At 42.3% G+C, this 20,092-nt stretch overlaps 1 protein-coding gene across 1 annotated transcript in view; it reads right to left on the bottom strand.

Annotated features, from left to right (window-relative positions):
• Positions 1-3,459: 3,459 nt before the first annotated feature.
• LOC139562569 (AN1-type zinc finger protein 4-like) overlaps positions 3,460-20,092 on the bottom strand; it is a 71,026-nt gene continuing 54,393 nt past the window's right edge. The window contains exon 10 of the mRNA XM_071380343.1: positions 3,460-18,189. Within this exon, the coding sequence (XP_071236444.1) occupies positions 18,054-18,189 (136 nt within the window). The 3' untranslated portion in view covers positions 3,460-18,053. The remainder of the gene's footprint in view (positions 18,190-20,092) is intronic.

Raw genomic sequence — 20,092 nt, 5'->3', positions numbered from 1 at the left:
TCATAAATGACAAGCATGGTCAAATAATAATCATGAATAAATGTCAGTTGGCTTTTCATAGCCGATCATTAAGAGTTGAAAACAGCAGGTCTGGGACAGGTAGGGGTTCCATAACCGCAGGCAGAACAGTTGAAACTGGAACAGCAGCAAGGCCAGGTGGACTGGGGACAGCAAGGAGTCATCATGCCCGGTAGTCCTGACGTATGGTCCTAGGACTCAGGTCCTCCGAGAGAGAGAAAGAAAGAGAGAAGGAGAGAATTAGAGAGAGCCAAGATGTTCAAAATGTTCATAAATGACAAGCATGGTCAAATAATAATCAGGAATAAATGTCAGTTGGCTTTTCATAGCAGAACATTAAGAGTTGAAAACAGCAGGTCTGGGACAGGTAGGGGTTCCATAACCGCAGGCAGAACAGTTGAAACTGGAACAGCAGCAAGGCCAGGTGGACTGGGGACAGCAAGGAGTCATCATGCCCGGTAGTCCTGACGTATGGTCCTAGGACTCAGGTCCTCCGAGAGAGAGAAAGAAAGAGAGAAGGAGAGAATTAGAGAGAGCCAAGATGTTCAAAATGTTCATAAATGACAAGCATGGTCAAATAATAATCAGGAATAAATGTCAGTTGGCTTTTCATAGCAGAACATTAAGAGTTGAAAACAGCAGGTCTGGGACAGGTAGGGGTTCCATAACCGCAGGCAGAACAGTTGAAACTGGAACAGCAGCAAGGCCAGGTGGACTGGGGACAGCAAGGAGTCATCATGCCCGGTAGTCCTGACGTATGGTCCTAGGGCTCAGGTCCTCCGAGAGAGAGAAAGAAAGAGAGAAGGAGAGAATTAGAGAGAGCATACTTAAATTCACACAGGACACTGGATAAGACAGGAGAAGTACTCCAGATATAACCAACTGACCCTAGCCCCCCGACACATAAACTACTGCAGCATAAATACTGGAGGCTGAGACAGGAGGGGTCAGGAGACACTGTGGCCCCATCCGAAGATACCCCCGGACAGGGCCAAACAGGAAGGATATAACCCCACCCACTTTGCCAAAGCACAGCCCCCGCACCACTAGAGGGATATCTTCAACCACCAACTTACAATCCTGAGACAAGGCCGAGTATAGCCCACAAAGATCTCCACCACAGCACAAACCAAGGGGGGGCGCCAACCCAGACAGGAAGATCACGTTAGTAACTCAACCCACTCAAGTGACGCACCCCTCCTAGGGACGGCATGAAAGAGCACCAGTAAGCCAGTGACTCAGCCCCTGTAATAGGGTTAGAGGCAGAGAATCCCAGTGGAGAGAGGGGAACCGGCCAGGCAGAGACATTACCATCTGATAATTATCCTTTTTTACACAATCAATAAAGTAACGTCACCCCCACAGAATGTTCTCTATGCAGGTGGAAGGGGCCAAGAAATAGGTAGAGGGAATAGGATGAGGGGTAGGGAGGGACAGTTGTCTCAAATTCCAGCCGCCCTGCTTGAGAATATGTGATTCAACACATTAAAGATTCTGAGTGTCGGAACGAGGCGCTAAATGAGGAAAATAGGACAACAAATTCCAATGTTATGGCTGCATTACCCATTTCAAGTCCCCGGCCAGAGTTGAGCTCTTCATACAGGAGGAGGATGTTAGGCAGGGACAAGAGATTGGTGTGAGTGTGTGCGTGCGTGCGTGCGTGCGTGCGTCCGTCCGTCCGTCCGTCTGTCTGTCTGTGCGTGCGTGCAAGGGACAAGAAGGAGAGACTGTGGTCCATTGTCACTGCTGATGCCTCTTAAAGGCCACTGATTCTGAGGTCCAATACTAATGAGCACCTCACTTTCTTCCTGCTGGACATGTAGACTATAAGAGCTGGGATGGTGAGTAACCTTTGTTCCACACCTGAACATTGTGTTGCTCGTGTTAGCTCCCACTCAGAGCTGACATCTAGGTTTTAGCTCAGTGGGCTAGCATGATCTCGAGTTTGGCCAAAATGGAGAAACAGCTGAATTGTCCAGATCTTTCATATCAGTGTGGATGAAAGAGAATAGACAATAGGAGACAAGAGGAGACAAGCAGAGGAGACAAACAGAGGAGATGAGGAGAGGAGACAATAAGAAGAGATGAGGAGAGGAGACAATAAGAGGAGATGAGGAGAGGAGACAATGAGAGGAGATGAGGAGATAATGATAAAATGAGATGAGGCGAGTAGACAAGATGAGGCGAGTAGACAAAGAGAGGAGATGAGGAGAGGAGACAATGAAAGGAGGTGAGGAGAGGAGATGAGGAGATGAGGAGTGGAGAAAATGAGAGGAGCTAAGGAGAGTAGACAATGAGAGGAGATGAGGAGAGGAGACAATGAAAGGAAAGGACTAGAGGAGGCAAATCATTGCTTCTCGACTGCCAAGGCAGTCTGTTAACAGTGAAGTGAATGCACTTGTGCTCCACTTCTCCTTTCCTGGTGTGTTCTAATATGACTCATTACAACACAGACAATATACCAGAGAATAGTATAGTTTAATAATTCTAGTCACCATATAACAGGTAGCTAACTGGCTGTTAGAATGTAACAAATAAAATGATTTTCTAAATTAACATAAAATGAAGAAAAGTAGCCAAATCACTCACATAACAAATGTGGTACATACTTTATGTGCATACCGTGGTACATCCTCGAACAGATTGTCTATCTGTGAGAAGCTACCCAGGAAAGGGCTGAAAATAGCCCATATTAATATATTGTATGTAGCCTTAGAAAAAAGGTTAATGAACTCAATAACTTGCTAACAATAATATTCATATATTAGCCATTTCTGAGACTCACTAAGATAATTCCTTTGATGATACAGCAGTAACAATACAAGGATATAACATCTATAGAAGAGACAGAAATGCTTATGGGGGAGGTGTTGCTATATATACTGTACAAAAATATAAACGCAACATGCAACAATTTCAAAGATTTTAGTGAGTTACAATTCACATAAGAAAATCAGTCAATTGAAATAAATAAAATAAATAAACTAATCTATGGATTTCACCTGACTGGGCAGGGGTGCAGCCTTGGGTGGGCCTGGGAGGGCATAGGCCCACCCACTTGGAAGCCAGGACCACCCACTGGGGAGCCAGGCCCAGCCAATCAGAATTAGTTTTTCCCCACAAAAGAGCTTTATTACAGACAGAAATATTCCTCAACATTTCTGGGATCTTTTATTTCAGCTCATGAAACACGGGACCAACACTTTAGATGTTGTGTTTATATTTTTGTTCAGTGTTTATTCAGAGCCATTTCTCTGTAATGCTTAGAGAAGATCTCATGTCAAGTGTTATTGAAGTGCTGTGGTTGTGGGTTCATCTGCCTCATCTAAAGCCTATTCTTTTGGGGTGTTGCTATAGGCCACCAAGTGCTAACAGTCAGTATCTAAATAATGTGTGTATCAAGGCACAAGGTGAGACCCAAATAAAGACACAGGAGGCAGATTGTTGGAGTCGTACAATGTTTATTAATCCAAAGGGGTAGGCAAGAGAATGGTCGTGGACAGGCAAAAAGGTCAAAACCAGATCAGAGTCCAGGAGTGGCAGACAGGCTCGTGGTCAAGGCAGGCAGAATGGCCAGGCAGGCGAGTACAAAGTCCAGAAACAGGCAAGGGTCAAAGCCGGGAGGACTAGAAAACGGAGAATGCAAAAAGCAGGAGAACGGGAAACCGCTGGTTGACTTGGAAACATACAAGACGAACTGGCACAGAGAGACAGGAAACACAGGTATAAATACACTGGGGAAAACAAGTGACACCTGGAGGGGGTGGAGACAATAACGAGGACAGGTGAAACTGATCAGGGTGTGACAGTGTGTGAAATGCTTGATACTGTATCCACATACACTACCGTTCAAAAGTTTGCCGTCACGTAGAAATGTCCTTGTTTTTGAAAGAAAAGCAATTTTTTTGTCCTTTAAAATAACTTCAAATTGATCAGAAATACAGTGTAGACATTGTTAATGTTGTAAATGACTATTGTAGCTGGAAATGGCAGATTTTTTATGGAATATCTACATAGGCATACAGAGGCCCATTATCAGCAACCATCACTCCTGTGTTCCAATGGCACGTTGTGTTTGCTAATCCAAGTTTATCATTTTAAAAGGCTAATTTATCATTAGAAAACCCTTTTGCAATTATGTTAGCACAGCTGAAAACTGTTGTTCTGATTAAAGAAGCAATAAAACTGGCCTTATTTAGACTAGTTGAGTGTCTGGAGCATCAGCATTTGTGGGTTCGATTACGGGCTCAAAATGGCCAGAAACAAAGAACTTTCTTCTGAAACTCGCCAGTCTATTCTTGTTCTGAGAAATGAAGGCTATTCCATGCGAGAAATTGCCAAGAAACGGAAGATCTCGTACAACGCTGTGTACTACTCCCTTCACAGAACAGCGCAAACTGGCTCTAACCAGAATAGAAAGAGGAGTGGGAGGCCCTGGTGCACAACTGAGCAAGAGGACAAGTACATTAGATTGTCTAGTTTGAGAAACAGACGCCTCACAAGTCCTCAACTGGCAGCTTCATTTAATAATACCTGCAAAACACCAGTCTCAACGTCAAGAGTGAAGAGGTGACTCCGGGATGCTGGCCAGAAAGACAAAATCAACTCCATCTTTCATCAAATCAGATGGCTTATTCATCACAAAACCCTTTGATGTTGCCAATTATTGTAATGATTACTTCATGGCCAAAGTGGGCAAACGTAGGTAGGAAATGCCAACAATGAATTTGAACAATTTGAATTTGAACAATTTTATTCATGAATTTAAAAAACAATAATGAAAGAAAAGCGTTGTAAGTTTGAATTTTATAAAGTTAGTGTGTGAGAGATGGAAAAATTATTGTTATCGATCAATAATGACAACTGACATGGAAGCTACTGCCAAGAGCGTGCAAACTGTCATCAAGGCAAAGTGGCTACTTTGAAGAATCTAAAATCTATTTAGATTTGTTTAATACTTTTTTGGTTACTACATGATTCCATGTGTTATTTCTTAGTTTTGATGTCTTCACTATTATTCTACAGAAAATAGAAAATATAAAAAATAAAGAAAAACCCTGGAATGAGTAGGTGTGTTCAAACTTTTAACTGGTACTGTATGTGTTATGGATTTTCAACCTCTGCCATATCGTGGTTTCAGATGCTGTCTATCTAATATAACTCAGAGGGTTTTCTTTAACTTTTTAGGGATAGGGGGCAGCATTTTCACTTTGGATGAATAGCGTGCCTAGAGTGAACTGCCTCCTACTCTGTCCCAGATGCTAATATATGCATATTATTATTACTATTGGATAGAAAACACTCTGAAGTTTCTAAAACTGTTTGAATTATGTCTGTGAGTATAACAGAACTCATATGGCAGGCAAACTTCCAAACAGGAAGTGGAAATTCTGAGGCTGGTTGATTTTCAACTCATCGCCTATTCAAATCCCAGTCAGATATGGATTTTTTTTGCACTTCCTACGCCTTCCACTAGATGTCAACAGTCTGTAGAACGTTGAATGAAGCCTCTACTGTGATGTGGGGCCGGATGGGAACTGTTTCAGTCAGTGGTCTGGCAGATTGCCAGTTCCTGGTCACGCGCATTCTAAATGATATCGTCTTGCTTTCCATTACTTCTAGAGACACAAAGAAATTCTCCGGTTGGAACGTTATTGGATATATATGATAACAACATCCTGAAGATTGATTCTCTACTTAGTTTGACCAGTTTATTCGACCTGTAATATAACTTTTTGAAGTTTTCGTCCGAGTTCGCCTGGATCTGCGCGAGCGTTTGGACATGTCTACTAAACGTGCTAGCAAAAGTAGCTACTTGGACATAAATAATTGACATTATTGAACCAAACAACAATTTATTGTGGAACTAGGATTCCTGGGAGTACATTCTGATGAAGATCATTAAAGGTAAGGGAATATTTATGATGTAATTTCGTATTTCTGACTCCAACATGGCGGATAAATGTTTTTTATATCTGAGCGCCGTCTCAGATTATTGCATGGTGTGCTTTTTACGTAAAGTTTTTTTGAAATCTGACACAGCGGTTGCATTAAGAACAAGTGTATCTTTAATTCTATGTAAAACATATATCTTTCATCAAAGTGTATGATGAGTATTTCTGTTATTAGATGTGGCTCTCTGCAATTCCTCCGGAGGCATTTCTGAACATGGCGCCAATGTAAACTAAGATTTTTGGATATAAATATAATATAAATATAATATTGATGTCCTATGAGTGTCATCTGATGAAGATCATCAAAGGTTAGTGATTCATTTTATCTCTATTTCTGCTTTTTGTGACTCCTATCTTTTTTTAAATTTTTATTATTATTTTTTTTTTATCCCATTTTCTCCCCAATTTTCGTGGTATCCAATCGCTAGTAATTACTATCTTGTCTCATCGCTACAACTCCCGTACGGGCTCGGGAGAGACGAAGGTCGAAAGCCATGCGTCCTCCGAAGCACAACCCAACCAAGCCGCACTGCTTCTTAACACAGCGCGCCTCCAACCCGGAAGCCAGCCGCACCAATGTGTCGGAGGAAACACCGTGTACCTGGCCCCCTTGGTTAGCGCGCACTGCGCCCGGCCCGCCACAGGAGTCGCTGGAGCGCGATGAGACAAGGATATCCCTACCGGCCAAACCCTCCCTAACCCGGACGACGCTATGCCAATTGTGCGTCGCCCCACGGACCTCCCGGTCGCGGCCGGCTGCGACAGAGCCTGGGCGCGAACCCAGAGACTCTGGTGGCGCAGCTAGCACTGCGATGCAGTGCCCTAGACCACTGCGCCACCCGGGAGGCCTTGTGACTCCTATCTTTGGCTGGGAAAATGGCTGTGTGTTTTTTGGACTTGGCGGTGATCTAACGTAATCATATGTTGTGTTTTCGCTGTAAAGCATTTTTTAAATCGGACACAATGGGTAGATTAACAAGATGTTTATCTTTCATTTGCTGTATTGGACTTGTTAATGTGTGAAAGTTACATATTTGTTTAAAAAAATTGAATTTCCCGCGCTGCCTTTTCAGCGGAATGTTGTGGTGGGGTGCCGCTAGCGGAACGTGTGTCCTAGAAAGGTAAAATGGAAGCCTCTCGAATGTCAAACATGTAGGGAGTGGTGTACCGCAGGGCAGCTCTCTAGGCCCTCCACTCTTTTCTATATTTTACCAATGACCTGCCAGTGGCATTAAACAAAGCCTGTGTGTCCATGTATGCTGATGATTCAACCATATACAGTACTGTCGGAAAGTATTCAGACCCCTTGACTTATTCCACATTTTGTTAAGTTTCAGCCTTATTCTAAAATGTATTTAAAAAAACAATTTCCACAGCAATCTACCCACAATACCGCATAATGACAAAGCGGAAACTGTTTTTTAGAATTTTTTGTACATTTATTAAATGCAAAAACCTTATGTACATAGGTGTCACGCCCTGATCTGTTTCACCTGTACTTGTGCTTGTCTCCACCCCCCTCCAGGTGTTGCCCATCTCCCCATTATCTCCTGGGTACTTATACCTGTGTTTTCTGTCTGTCTGTGCCAGTTTGCTTTGTTCATCAAAACTACCTGCGTTTTCCCCCTGCTCCTGTCTTGCCTATTGTTCCTGTTTTTCCCGGTTTTGACCTTTTCTGCCCACCGTGACCCTGAGCCTGCCCGCCGTCCTGTACCTTTGCCCCACTACTCTGGATTATCGACCCCTGCCTGCCTTGACCAGTTGTTGCCTGCCCCTGTTGCTGTAATAAACATTGTTACTTCAACACAGTCTGCTTTTGGGTCTTACCTGAAACGTGATAATAGGTATTCAGACCCTTTGCTATGAGACTCGAAATTGAAATCAGGTGCATCCTGTTCCATTGATCATCCTTGAGATTATCCTACAACTTGATTGGAGTCCACCTGTGGTAAATTCAATTGATTGGACATGATTTGGAAAGGTCACCTGTCTACACTACCGGTCAAAAGTTTTAGAACACCTACTCATTCAAAGGTTTTTATTTATTCATGCTATTTTCTACATTGTAGAATAATAGTGAAGACATCAAAACTATGACATTTTTATTTTATCTTTATTTCACTAGGCAAGTCAGTTAAGAACAAATTCTTATTTTCAATGGCGGCCTAGGAACAGTGTGTTAACTGCCTTGTTCAGTGGCAAAACGACAGATTTGTACCTTGTCAGCTCGAGGATTGGATCTTGCAACCTTTCAGTTACTAGTCCAACGCTCTAACCACTAGGTTACGCTGCCGCCCCAAATAACACAAATAACAATATCATGTAGTAACCAAACAAGTGTGAAACAAATCTAAATATATTTTACATTTGAGATTCTTCAAATAGCCACCCTTTGCCTTGATGACAGCTTTGCACACTCTTGGCATTCTCTCAACCAGCTTCACCTGTAATGCTTTTCCAACAGTCTTGAAGTAGTTCCCACATATGCTGAGCACTTGTTGGCTGCTTTTCCTTCACTCTCGGTCTGTCTCATCCCAAACCATCTCAATTTGGTGGAAGTCGGGGATTGTGGAGGCCAGGTCATCTGATGCAGCACTTCATCACCTTCTTGGTCAAATAGCCCCTACACAGCCTGGAGGTGTGTTGGGTCAATGTCCTGTTGAAAAACAAATGATAGTTCCACTAAGCCCAAACCAGATGGGATGGCGTATCGCTGCAGAATGCTGTGGTAGCTATGCTGGTTAATTGTGCCTTGAATTCTAAATAAATCCCAGAGTCACCAGCAAAGCACCCCCACACCATAACACATCCTCCTCAATGCTTTACGGTGAGAAATACACATGCGGAGATCATCTGCTCACCCACACCGCGTCTCACAAAGACACATGGAACTAAAAATCTCAAATTTGGACTCCAGACCAAAGGACAAATTTCTACTGGTCTAATGTCCATTGCTCGTGTTTCTTGGCCCAAGCAAGTCTCTTATTCTTATTGGTGTCCTTTAGTAGTGTTTTTTTTGCAGCAATTTGACCACGAAGGCCTGATTTACACAGTCTCCTCTGAACAGTTGATGTTGAGATGTGTCTGTTACTTGAACTCTGAAGCATTTATTTGGCCTGCAATTTCTGAGGGTGGTAACTCTAATGAACTTATCCTCTGCAGCAGAGGTAACTCTGGGTCTTCCATTCCTGTGGAGGTCCTCATGAGATCCAGTTTCATCATAGCGCTTGATGGTTTTTTAGGACTGCACTTGAAGAAACTTTCAAAGTTCTTTACATTTTTCGTATTGACTGACCTTCATGTTTTAAAGTAATTATGGATTGTTGTTTCTCTTTGCTTATTTGAGCTTATTTGAGCTGTTCTTACCATAATATGGACTTGGTCTTTTACCAAATAGGCCTATCTTCTGTACACCCCCCTACCTAAATGCATTAAGAAGGAAATAAATTCCACAAATGAACTTTTAAGGCACACCTGTTAATTGAAATGCATTCCAGGCGACTACCTCATGAAGCTGGTTGAGAGAATGGCAAGAGTGTGCAAAGCTGTCATCAAGGTAAAGTGTGGCTATTTGAAGAATTTCAAATATAAAATATATTTTGATTTGTTTAACACTTATTTGGTTACTACATGATTCCATGTGTTATTTCATAGTTTTGATGTATTCACTATTATTCAATGTAGAAAATAGTACAAATTAAGGAAAACCCTTGAATGATTAGGTGTTCTAAAACGTTTGACCGGTAGTGTATATAAGGTCCCACAGTTGACAGTGTATGCCAGACCAAAAACCAAGCCATGAGGTCGAAGCAATTGTCTGTAGAGCTCCGAGACAGGACTGTGTAGAGGCACAAATCTGGGGAAGGGTACCAAAACATTTCTGCAGCATTGAAGGTCCCCAAGAACACAGTGGCCTCCATTATTCTGAAATGGAAGAAGTTTGGACCCACCAGGACTCTTCCTAGAGCTGGGTGCCTGGCCAAACGGAGCAATCGGGGGAAAAGGGCCTTGGTCAGGGAGGTGACCAAGAACCCGATGGTCACTTTGACAGAGCTCTAGAGTTCCTCTGTGGAGATGGGAGAACCTTCCAGAAGAACAAACCATCTCTGCAGCACTCCACCAATCAGGCATTTATGGTAGAGTGGCCAGATGGAAGCCACTCCTCAGTAAAAGGCCCAGGACAGCCCGCTTGGAGTTTGCCAAAAGGCACCTAAAGACTCTCAGACCATGAGAAACAAGATTCTCTGGTCTGATGAAACCAAGATTAAACTCTTTGGCCTGAATGCCAAGTATCACATCTGGAGGAAACCTGGGACCATCCCTATGGTGAAGCATGGTGGTGGCAGCATCATACTGTGGGGATGTTTTTCAGCGGCAGGGACTGGGAGAATAGTCAGGATTGAGGCAAAGATGAACGGAGCAAAGTACAGAGAGATCCTTGATGAAAACCTGCTCCAAAGCGCTCAGGACCTCAGACTGGGGCGACGGTTCACCTTCCAACAGAACAACGACCCTAAGCACACAGCCAAGACAACATAGGAGTGGCTTCAGGTCAAGTCTCTGAAAGTCCTTGAGTGGCCCAACCAGAGCCTGAACCCGATCAAACATCTCTGGAGAGACCTGAAAATAGCTGTGCAGCAACGCTCCCCATCCAACCTGATCGAGCTTGAGAGGATCTCCAGAGAAGAATGGGAGAAACTCCCCAAATACAGGTGTGCCAAGCTTGTAGCGTCAAACCCAAGAAGACTTGAGGCTGTAATTGCTGCCAAAGGTGCTTCAACAAAGTACAGAGTAAAGGGTCTGAATACTTATGTAAATGTGATATTTCAGTGTTTTATTATGAATAAATAAGCAAACATTTCTACAAAACAGTTTTTGCCTTGTCATTATGGGGTATTGTGTGTAGATTGATGAGGGAAAAAAACTATTTAATCAATTTTAGAATAAGACTGTAACCTAACAAAATGTGGAAAAAGATCTGAATAATTTACAAAGGCACTGTACGTACCAGCATCCACAGCTAATGAAGTCACTGAAAGCCTTAACAAGGAGTTGCAATCAGTTGTGGAATGGGTGGCCAGTAATAAACTGGTCCTGAACATCTCTAAATCTAAGAGAATTGTATTTGGTACAAATCATTCCCTAAGCGCTAGACTTCAGCTGAATCTGGTAATGAATGATGTGGCTGTTGAACAAGTTGAGGAGACTAAATTACTTGGTGTTACCTTAGATTGTAAACTGTCATGGTCAAAACATATAGATTTCAATGGTTGTAAATCTGGGGAGAGGTCTGTCCATAATAAAGAGATGCTCGGCTTTTTTTGACACCACACTCCAAAAAGCAAGTCCTTCTAATTTGGTCTCATCTTGATTATTGTGGTCATGTGGTCAAGTGTTACAAAGAAAGAACGAGTTCAGCTGCAGCTGGCCCAGAACAGATCGGCACATATTGCTCTTCATTGTAATCAGAGGGCTGATATAAATACAATGCATGCCAGTCTCTCTTGGCTAAGAGTGGAGAGACTGACTGCATCACTTCTTCTTTTTATAAGAAACATTAATGTGTTGAAAATTCCATATTGTTAGCATAGTCAGCTTACACACAGCTCTGACACACTTACCCCACCAGCCATGCCACTAGGGGTCTTTTCACAGTCCCCAAATACAGAGCAAATTCAAGAAAGCGTACACTATTATATAGAGCCATGATTGCATGGAACTTCCTTCAATCTCATATTGCTCAAAAATGAACAGCAAACCAGATAAAAAAACTGATAAAGCGATACCTCACGGCACAATGCCTCTCCCCCATTTGACCTAGATAGTTTGTGTGTATGTATTGATACTGTAATGTAGGCTATGTGTGCCGTTTTTAAATGTATGTAGTTCTGTCCTTGAGCTGTTCTTATCTATTAATGTTCTGTAATATGTCATGTTTCATGTTTTGTGTGGAACCCCAGGAAGAGTAGCTGCTGCTTTCGCAACAGCTAATGGGGATCCTAGTAAAACACTGAAAACTCAACACCAACTAGATTTCAATCGATAGAGGATGTTTCCTACTTTATCTGATATTGTGGAATTCTCCTGGCTTACCTTTGCAAATGCACACATACACAATACAGATCTAAATTCTGAACTCATGCCAGTAATTAATATGAAACCACTGCTAACAAAGCTCACTTAGGTTACTGGAGGTAATTTATCTATTGTCTTCCTATCGATCTAAGCACAAATTATGGTTAGTCACTTTTCAGTCACAAACCATTGTGCTGGAGGTTGGACATCTTTTAGAATGATGCGTCTCAAATTCCACCCTATTCCCTTTATAGTGCATAACTTTTGACTAGGGCCCATAGGACTCTGGACAAAAGTAGTCCACTATACAGGTAATAGGGTGTTATTTGAGATGCATCATTCTGAAAGACGTGCTTGAGGTTGGACAATGGTTTGTGACTAAAAGGTGACAGTCCAGGGCTGTTCTGACCCGGAGTCCTATTAGAAACAGACACTCTGCACCCTGCTCTGCATCTGAGGGGGGTTTCGATCAGCCATGTAAATCCATTTATGGAAACAAATGGCCTTTCCCTCATTTTCCCATGAGTGAGATTTGGAGCGGTGTTCTACCTCTCCCACAGTAAACCCTCCTATTTAAATAGTGATTTTGTAACAATAGCAAGTTATATGATGTGAGGTTCACAGGTCCTTTCCTTTTCTCTTGCCTAAAATCGGCTCGATTCTATTTCTCTTACAGACACACACGGCTGTGACAAGTCATTGAGGTCAAGAGTGTATTACGGAGTTCTTATATCCGCAGATAAGCTCTAGACCCTGTAATGAGATGGAGTCTGAGTACAGAAACCTGTTCCCAGCCACTGTATCTCTACTCCAAGCCAAAAGGCATATTGCTGAAATCAGTTTCCTGAATGAGTTGGGACTTATTCCACTTTGGGTAAAAGTTTCCCATAATCACAGATCTAGGATTATTTTACCCGTCTCAAATCTTAACCTCAATCATTAGGTGGTAAACACATAACTGAGCTTGGATCACGATATTACTCCTGATCTGGGTCAGTGCTAAAAACCTGATTTCAAATTATAAATATATAATTGCTTATGGATCTCAGTTCAAGACAGTGTGGCGGAACAATGGTCATTAGTCTAATTAAATCAAATTGCATTTCTCACATGTGCCGGATACAACAGGTGTGGACCTTACCGTGAAATGCTCACTTAGAATCTAGATGTGTAATGCCTGATCTATAGTATAGGGCCAAACTGAACCATTCTCTGCTACGGTGGATGCAGAACCAGGCCAGCCCAGTACAGCTTGGCTTGGCTCTATAGTGTGAATCAGGCACAGCAGTACTGGGCCTGAGAATACAGTTGTGGTATCCAATTCGTAGTTACAGTCTTGTCCCATCGCTGCAACTCCAGTATGGACTTGGGAGGGGAAGGTCGAGAGCCGTGCGTCCTCCGAAACACAACCCAGCCAAGCCACACTGCTTCTTGACACAACCCCCGCTTAACCCGGAAGCCAGCCGCACCAATGTGTCGGCGGAAACATCATACACCTGGCGACCGTGTCAGCGTGCACTGCGCCCAGCCCGCCACAGGAGTCGCTAGAGCGCGATGGGACAAGAACATCCCTGCCGGCCAAACCCTCCCCTAACCCGGATGACGCTGGGCCAATTGTGCACCGCCCCATGGGTCTCCCGGTCGCGGCCGGCTGAGACAGAGCCTGGACTCAAACCAGGATCTCTAATGGCACAGCTAGCACTGAGATGCATTGCCTTAGATTGGCAGGATGAACCCTTTAAGAAACACCATCTCCATATCAAGGTGTGCTGTAATGTTCTCCTCTTAACTGCTCTTCCCTCATCAGAATGATTAATAGAGCGAGAGAGAGGTCTTAAATTCCTCATGTTAAAGGGATACTTTAGGATTTTGGCCGTTTATCTACTTTCCCTTAACAGATTAACTCGTTGATACCATTTTTATGTCTGCGTGCAGTTTGAAGCAAGTTGCTAGCTAGCATTAGCGCAATGACTGGAAGTCTATGGTAACTGCTAGCATGCAGATAGATATCACAGATTTCCAGTCTTTGCGCTAACGCTAGTTAATATTGGCTTTCAAAACTACCTTTAACTTCTTTCATACTGGATGCAGAGACATAAAAATGATATCCATGAATTCATCAGACTCTGGGGAAGTAGAGAAAGGGTTGCATTGCCAAAATCACAAAGTAACCCTGTAATAAAAGCCAGGTTGTTGCTAAGAAACTACAGGAGTGGCACATCAGGTGGGTCTGGGCAGGGGAAGTTCTATGTGACATGAATCAGTTAATGATTTTCTATTCTATTTAACAATGAAAGACATTGCCAGTCTCTGAAAAGGAGTGTACTACATAGGGAATAGGGAACCATTTCAAATTTGCTTAAAGATCCTATAATTCACAGAATATAGGATCTCCCTGGTCTACTGTCAGGGTCTGAAATGTAGAGTACTACTTCTGTCACCCTGTTCGCTATATAGTTCCTATACACTGTGTTTTGTTGATGCTAGTGGACGGGTGATATCAATTTCCATCCTTGGGAACATTTAGGTTCTACTGCAATACTACTACAAGTACTGCACTATTAAAGACCAGAGCCCAACACCCTGTTCCCAATCGTGCACATCTTTTGACCAGTGCCCTAGTAACTAAGCCTTGACTGAATCAGAACGACCCATAAGGAAGGAGCCTATCTCCTGTTTCTGTAGCGTGAGGCAGCTTGATGTACAAGTACCCCCCCCCCCCCTGGACAAGGATGCTAGTCTGTTGCAGGGCATTAACCCCAATCAATATCCCTAATGCCGAGTGCCAAGCAGAAGAATCAGGTCCCATTTTTAGTCTTTGGTATGACTTGACCAGGGATCGAAACACCAACTTTTCAATCTCAGAGCCGACACTAACAAGGCCACTGAGTTGGTCACCTAGTAGCTAGTGAACTAGGATAACTGGAGAATACCTGTCAGAGCCCATTTCGTAGGCAATCATCCTCTTACATCCCAGAACGTTCAGAGGGACATTTTTAGAAGAGAAGAGGCATGTGGAGGACAGAAGGTCCTTTTAGTACTGTAGTGCTTGAAGAACAGAATGCCTCTGAATTGTACTGAATACAAAACAAAATACTTACAAGACCTCTCAGAGGAGGGTGATAAGAGTAGGCTGAGGGAAAGAGGTATGCTAAGTACAGTAGTGATAAGGAGGTATGCTAAGTACAGTAGTGATAAGGTATGCTAAGTACAGTAGTGATAAGAAGGTATGCTAAGTACAGTAGTGATAAGGAGGTATGCTAAGTACATTAGTGATAAGAAGGTATGCTAAGTACAGTAGTGATAAGGAGGTATGCTAAGTACAGTAGTGATAAGAAGGTATGCTAAGTACAGTAGTGATAAGGTATGCTAAGTACAGTAGTGATAAGGAGGTATGCTAAGTACAGTAGTGATAAGAAGGTATGCTAAGTACAGTAGTGATAAGGTATGCTAAGTACAGTAGTGATAAGGAGGTATGCTAAGTACAGTAGTGATAAGGAGGTATGCTAAGTACAGTAGTGATAAGGAGGTATGCTAAGTACAGTAGTGATAAGGTATGCTAAGTACATTAGTGATAAGAAGGTATGCTAAGTACAGTAGTGATAAGGAGGTATGCTAAGTACAGTAGTGATAAGAAGGTATGCTAAGTACAGTAGTGATAAGGAGGTATGCTAAGTACAGTAGTGATAAGGAGGTATGCTAAGTACAGTAGTGATAAGGAGGTATGCTAAGTACAGTAGTGATAAGAAGGTATGCTAAGTACAGTAGTAATAAGGAGGTATGCTAAGTACAGTAGTGATAAGGAGGTATAGTAATATAATATGCTATTTAGCAGACTCTTTGGGTGGCCCTGGGAATTTAACCAACAATCCTGGCTTTGCAAGCGCCACGCTCTCCCAACCGAGAAAGTACAGCAGATATATGGACGGATATTAGAATTCACGGCCGTTATCACGTAAAATGAACATGTGAAGGTCTTGAGCTACGTCCAAACGTAATGGTTACGTTCACATTAGGCATTTATATTCCAGTCATTTCTCTTCACGGCAAGGAGTCATACCAGTTAATACAATGGCGAATTGGTTAGGTTACTAATGTTAGATCTGATGTTGTAACGTTAGCTCTCTGACTTTATTAGCAAGCTCATTTTCACACCATAAACTAAATAATTTGCACACTTTTGGCATTCTCTCAACCAGCTTCATGAGGTAGTCACCTGGAATGCATTTCAATTAACAGGTGTGCCTTGTTAAAAGTTCATTTGTGGAATTTATTTCCTTCTTAATGTGATTGAGGCAATCAGTTGTGTTGTGACAAGGTAGGGTTGGTATACAGAAGATAGTATGGACTTTTGGCAATAACAGCTGAAATATGGTATAGTCATAAAAGAAAAGATAAACGACATGGTCAGTCAATCCTGAAAATGTCAAGAACTTTGAAAGTTTCTTCAAGTGCAGTCGCAAAAACCATCAAGCGCCATGATGAAACTGGCTCTCATGAGGACCGCCACAGGAATGGAAGACCCAGAGTTACCTCTGCTGCAGAGGATAAGTTCATTAGCGTTACCAGCCTTAGAAATTACAGCCCAAATAAATGCTTCACAGAGTTCAAGTAACAGACATCTCAACATCAACTGTTCAGAGGAGGCTGCGTGAATCAGGCCTTCATGGTCGAATTGCTGCAAATAAAACACTACTAAAGGACACCAATAAAAAGAAGACTTGCTTGGGCCAAGAAACACGAGCAATGGACATTTGACCGGTGGAAATCTGTCCATTGAGTCCAAATTGGAGATTTTGGTTCCAACCACACGCATCATGGCGTGTGACGCAGAGTAGGTGAACGGATGATCTCTGCATGTGTGGTTCCCACCATGAAGCATGGAGGAGTTGGTGTGGTGGTGCATTGCTGGAGATCGTGTCAGTGATTTATTGAGAATTCAAGGCATACTTAACCAGCATGGCAACCACAGCATTCTGTGGCCTCCGCACTCACCCGACCGCAACCCAATTGAGATGATTTGGGATGAGTTGGACTGCAGAGTGAAGGAACAGCAGCCAACAAGTGCTCAGCATATGTGGGAACTCCTTCAAGACTGTTGGAAAAGCAATCCAGGTGTAGCTGGTTGAGAGAACGCCAAGAGTATTCAAAGCTGTCATCAAGGGAAAGGGTGGCTATTTGAAGAATCTCAAATATAGTCTGATTTGTTTAACACTTTTTTGGTTACTACATGATTCCATATGTGTTATTTCATAGTTTTGATGTCTTCACTATTATTCTACAATGTAGAAAATAGTAAAAATAAAGAAAAACCCTTGAATGAGTAGGTGTGTTCAAACTTTTGACTGGTACTGTATGTGCCCATAGGAGCGGGGGAAAGCAGAGATAGGTGCTGGATATAAAAACATTATGATACAGTAAGACAACATAAAAACACTTCATTACAAAAAGAAAAACAAAACAGCCTTCCCTCGAAAAAATGTCTAAGTCAAACATTGGTATATAAATATGATAATTCTAAAGTGCATCTCTCAAAGACTGATCTGCAGTCCTATTTTTTTAGAAACAATCTGATAAAGAAAGCAAAAAATATAAAGATATAACATTATACGCTTGGAGTCGTGCACTTCTGTTCTGTTAAAACATGAAATAGACAGACATTCTGCTTTAAAAACTACAAATGTACATGCAATACTTTCCTGCTATGGAAAACGATCAAGATTACTGTATGAGGAAAAGCGGATGAACAGTTCGTTCACATTGTCCAGAGCGGAGGAAACAGCTAGCTACTAAAGTTAATTTGCTAATATTCTGTGTTCTCCGTTTTGTTCACACTTGGCGTTTTGAAGTAGTTAAGTCAATTTAAAAGCACACAGTGGTGATCAAGTTCCTTCTTTCTTTTTGTTTTTAATCATTCAGGTACATCTGTTATTTTCTCTCTCTTCATCCCTCCATCCCAAAGAGGAAAGAGGAGTGCAGGGATAGAGGGGTGACATGGGGAGGGGCTCAGATCTTGGGCAGCTTGGGAGCGTTGACGATGGGGTTGGTTTCCTGGAGGAAGCGGCGCCCGGCGCTCTTGTAGTTGTACGTGCAGTCATGGGTCTCTGCATAGCGGTGGGTGGTGCAGAAGTTGTTACCACACCTGAGAGAAAGAACACAACAGCCCTATTCAGACAGTATGGCTGTGATTGTTCCATTTTAACCTCATGAAGTTGGAGGGAATTTGAAAGTGTGATGATATAATAACAAAATTCTACTTATCAAAAACAATAGTAATAAGTAGAACACCAATTGGTAACACTTTACTGAAAGCCTGCAGCTACAGTGCATTTGGAAAGTATTCAGACCCCTTGACTTTTTCCACATTTTCTTACGTTACAGCCTTATTGTAAAATGTATTAAATTGTTTGTTTTTTCCCCCTCATCAATCTACACACAACACCCCATAATAACAAAGCAAAAACAGTTTTTTTTTTACTGCAAAGGGTCTGAATACTTTCCGAATGCACTGTTTATCTAGCTTTATTCAGACTCCATCCCAGAGGAACTGAAATAGAGACAAAAAAAGTGTGTGTGTCTGTGTGAGATTGTTCGTGCTAGGCGGCTAGGGGTAAGGAGTCATCCAAGGGCACAGTATTGAAAGTTGTTGCATCATCATTTCCAGTATTCCCCTTGACTGGTCTATAGTCCTCATCTCCTTCATCCTAACTCATAACACCATGGGTGCACCATCTCCTTTCCTTCATCTGAACTCATAACACCATGGGATGGTGCATCTCATTGGTCTAAAATGGATTCCTCCCCTCAAGTTTAAAGTTTTAATGTCACATGCACAAGTGCAGTGAAATGCCTTTCTTGCGAAATCAAAACCCAACAATGCAGTAATCAATGTAGTACTAAAAATAACAAGGTAGAACAAAAACACACAAATAAAAAGAACTAGAGAAAGTAAGCATACTATATACAGGTACCCCTTTCCTTTGTCTTAATGCCTGTAGAAAAAAAAGGGCACCCTCCACATTTATTTAACTATGACTAGCTATATTTTCAGATCCGTTTTCAGATGAAGGGGAAACTACAGACTAGGGGCGTGTTACAAAGCAACTGTCCTACTTTCAACCACACACACCAAGTGTAACACTGTATCACAGTTAGCGCTGTGTGATCTAGTCCAATTAGAATCTTTTGCACACAGCGTGACTCCAACATCAGACAGTTAAGCGTTATGACCAGGAGTTTACACAGCTCCAGTTACTCTGTTGCGTCACCACCACACACTGTGTTCTCTAAGCAAGGACAAGGAGAGGGGAGAGGAAGGGAAGGGAGAAGGGGAGGAGGAAAAGGAATTGGGGAGATGGGGAAGAGGGGAGTGATAATGGAGTTGTGGTGGTGGAGACTTAAGTCAGCATGTGATGTGATATCATGTTGATGACAAACTCCTGGACATGAACAATACCCCTTCCCCAAAACGTGTAAATATTGGACTATAAATTGTGCCTTCCTGTATTATACTTATGCTAAAACGTTTATTTTATTCCACTGAGCCATTATCTTTATGTTCATATTATTATCTTATTCCTTATTGTTGCATTGTCGAGAAGGAACCTGCAACTAAGCATTTTGTTGGACGGTGTTTACCATGTGTATCCTGTACATACTAGGAATGTGCACGGCTCAATTTTTTCGAAAGGACGTTAGTATTCAAATGCCTCTAACACTGAAAAGGCTGTCATTAAATTCAAATATCCATGTGACATTGTTACATACAAGGATATACCATGACATTTCAAATAATTCATTTAATAAAACAAACATTTACATTTTTATGACGTGCAAAGACCGGTAACGTAAACTCACCCCATTCCGTACAAATGTGCGCAACCGCAACATTCAAACGCGGCTACAAAGAAAACGAATGGGACTGTAGCGACTGTGTTGACTTGTTGACTTCGGGGGTGTGAACTAGGTTTCTATTCAAGTGTTGATCGACATGGTAATGGCTCCATAGTATTGGAGAAAAGTTGAAAAAAACGGACCCTCCGTTA

Source organism: Salvelinus alpinus, chromosome 32 (assembly GCF_045679555.1).
Source record: "Salvelinus alpinus chromosome 32, SLU_Salpinus.1, whole genome shotgun sequence".
NCBI lineage: Eukaryota > Metazoa > Chordata > Actinopteri > Salmoniformes > Salmonidae > Salvelinus > Salvelinus alpinus.
Note: the sequence above shows the minus strand (reverse complement) of the source record. Positions and strands in the feature narration are given on the sequence as shown.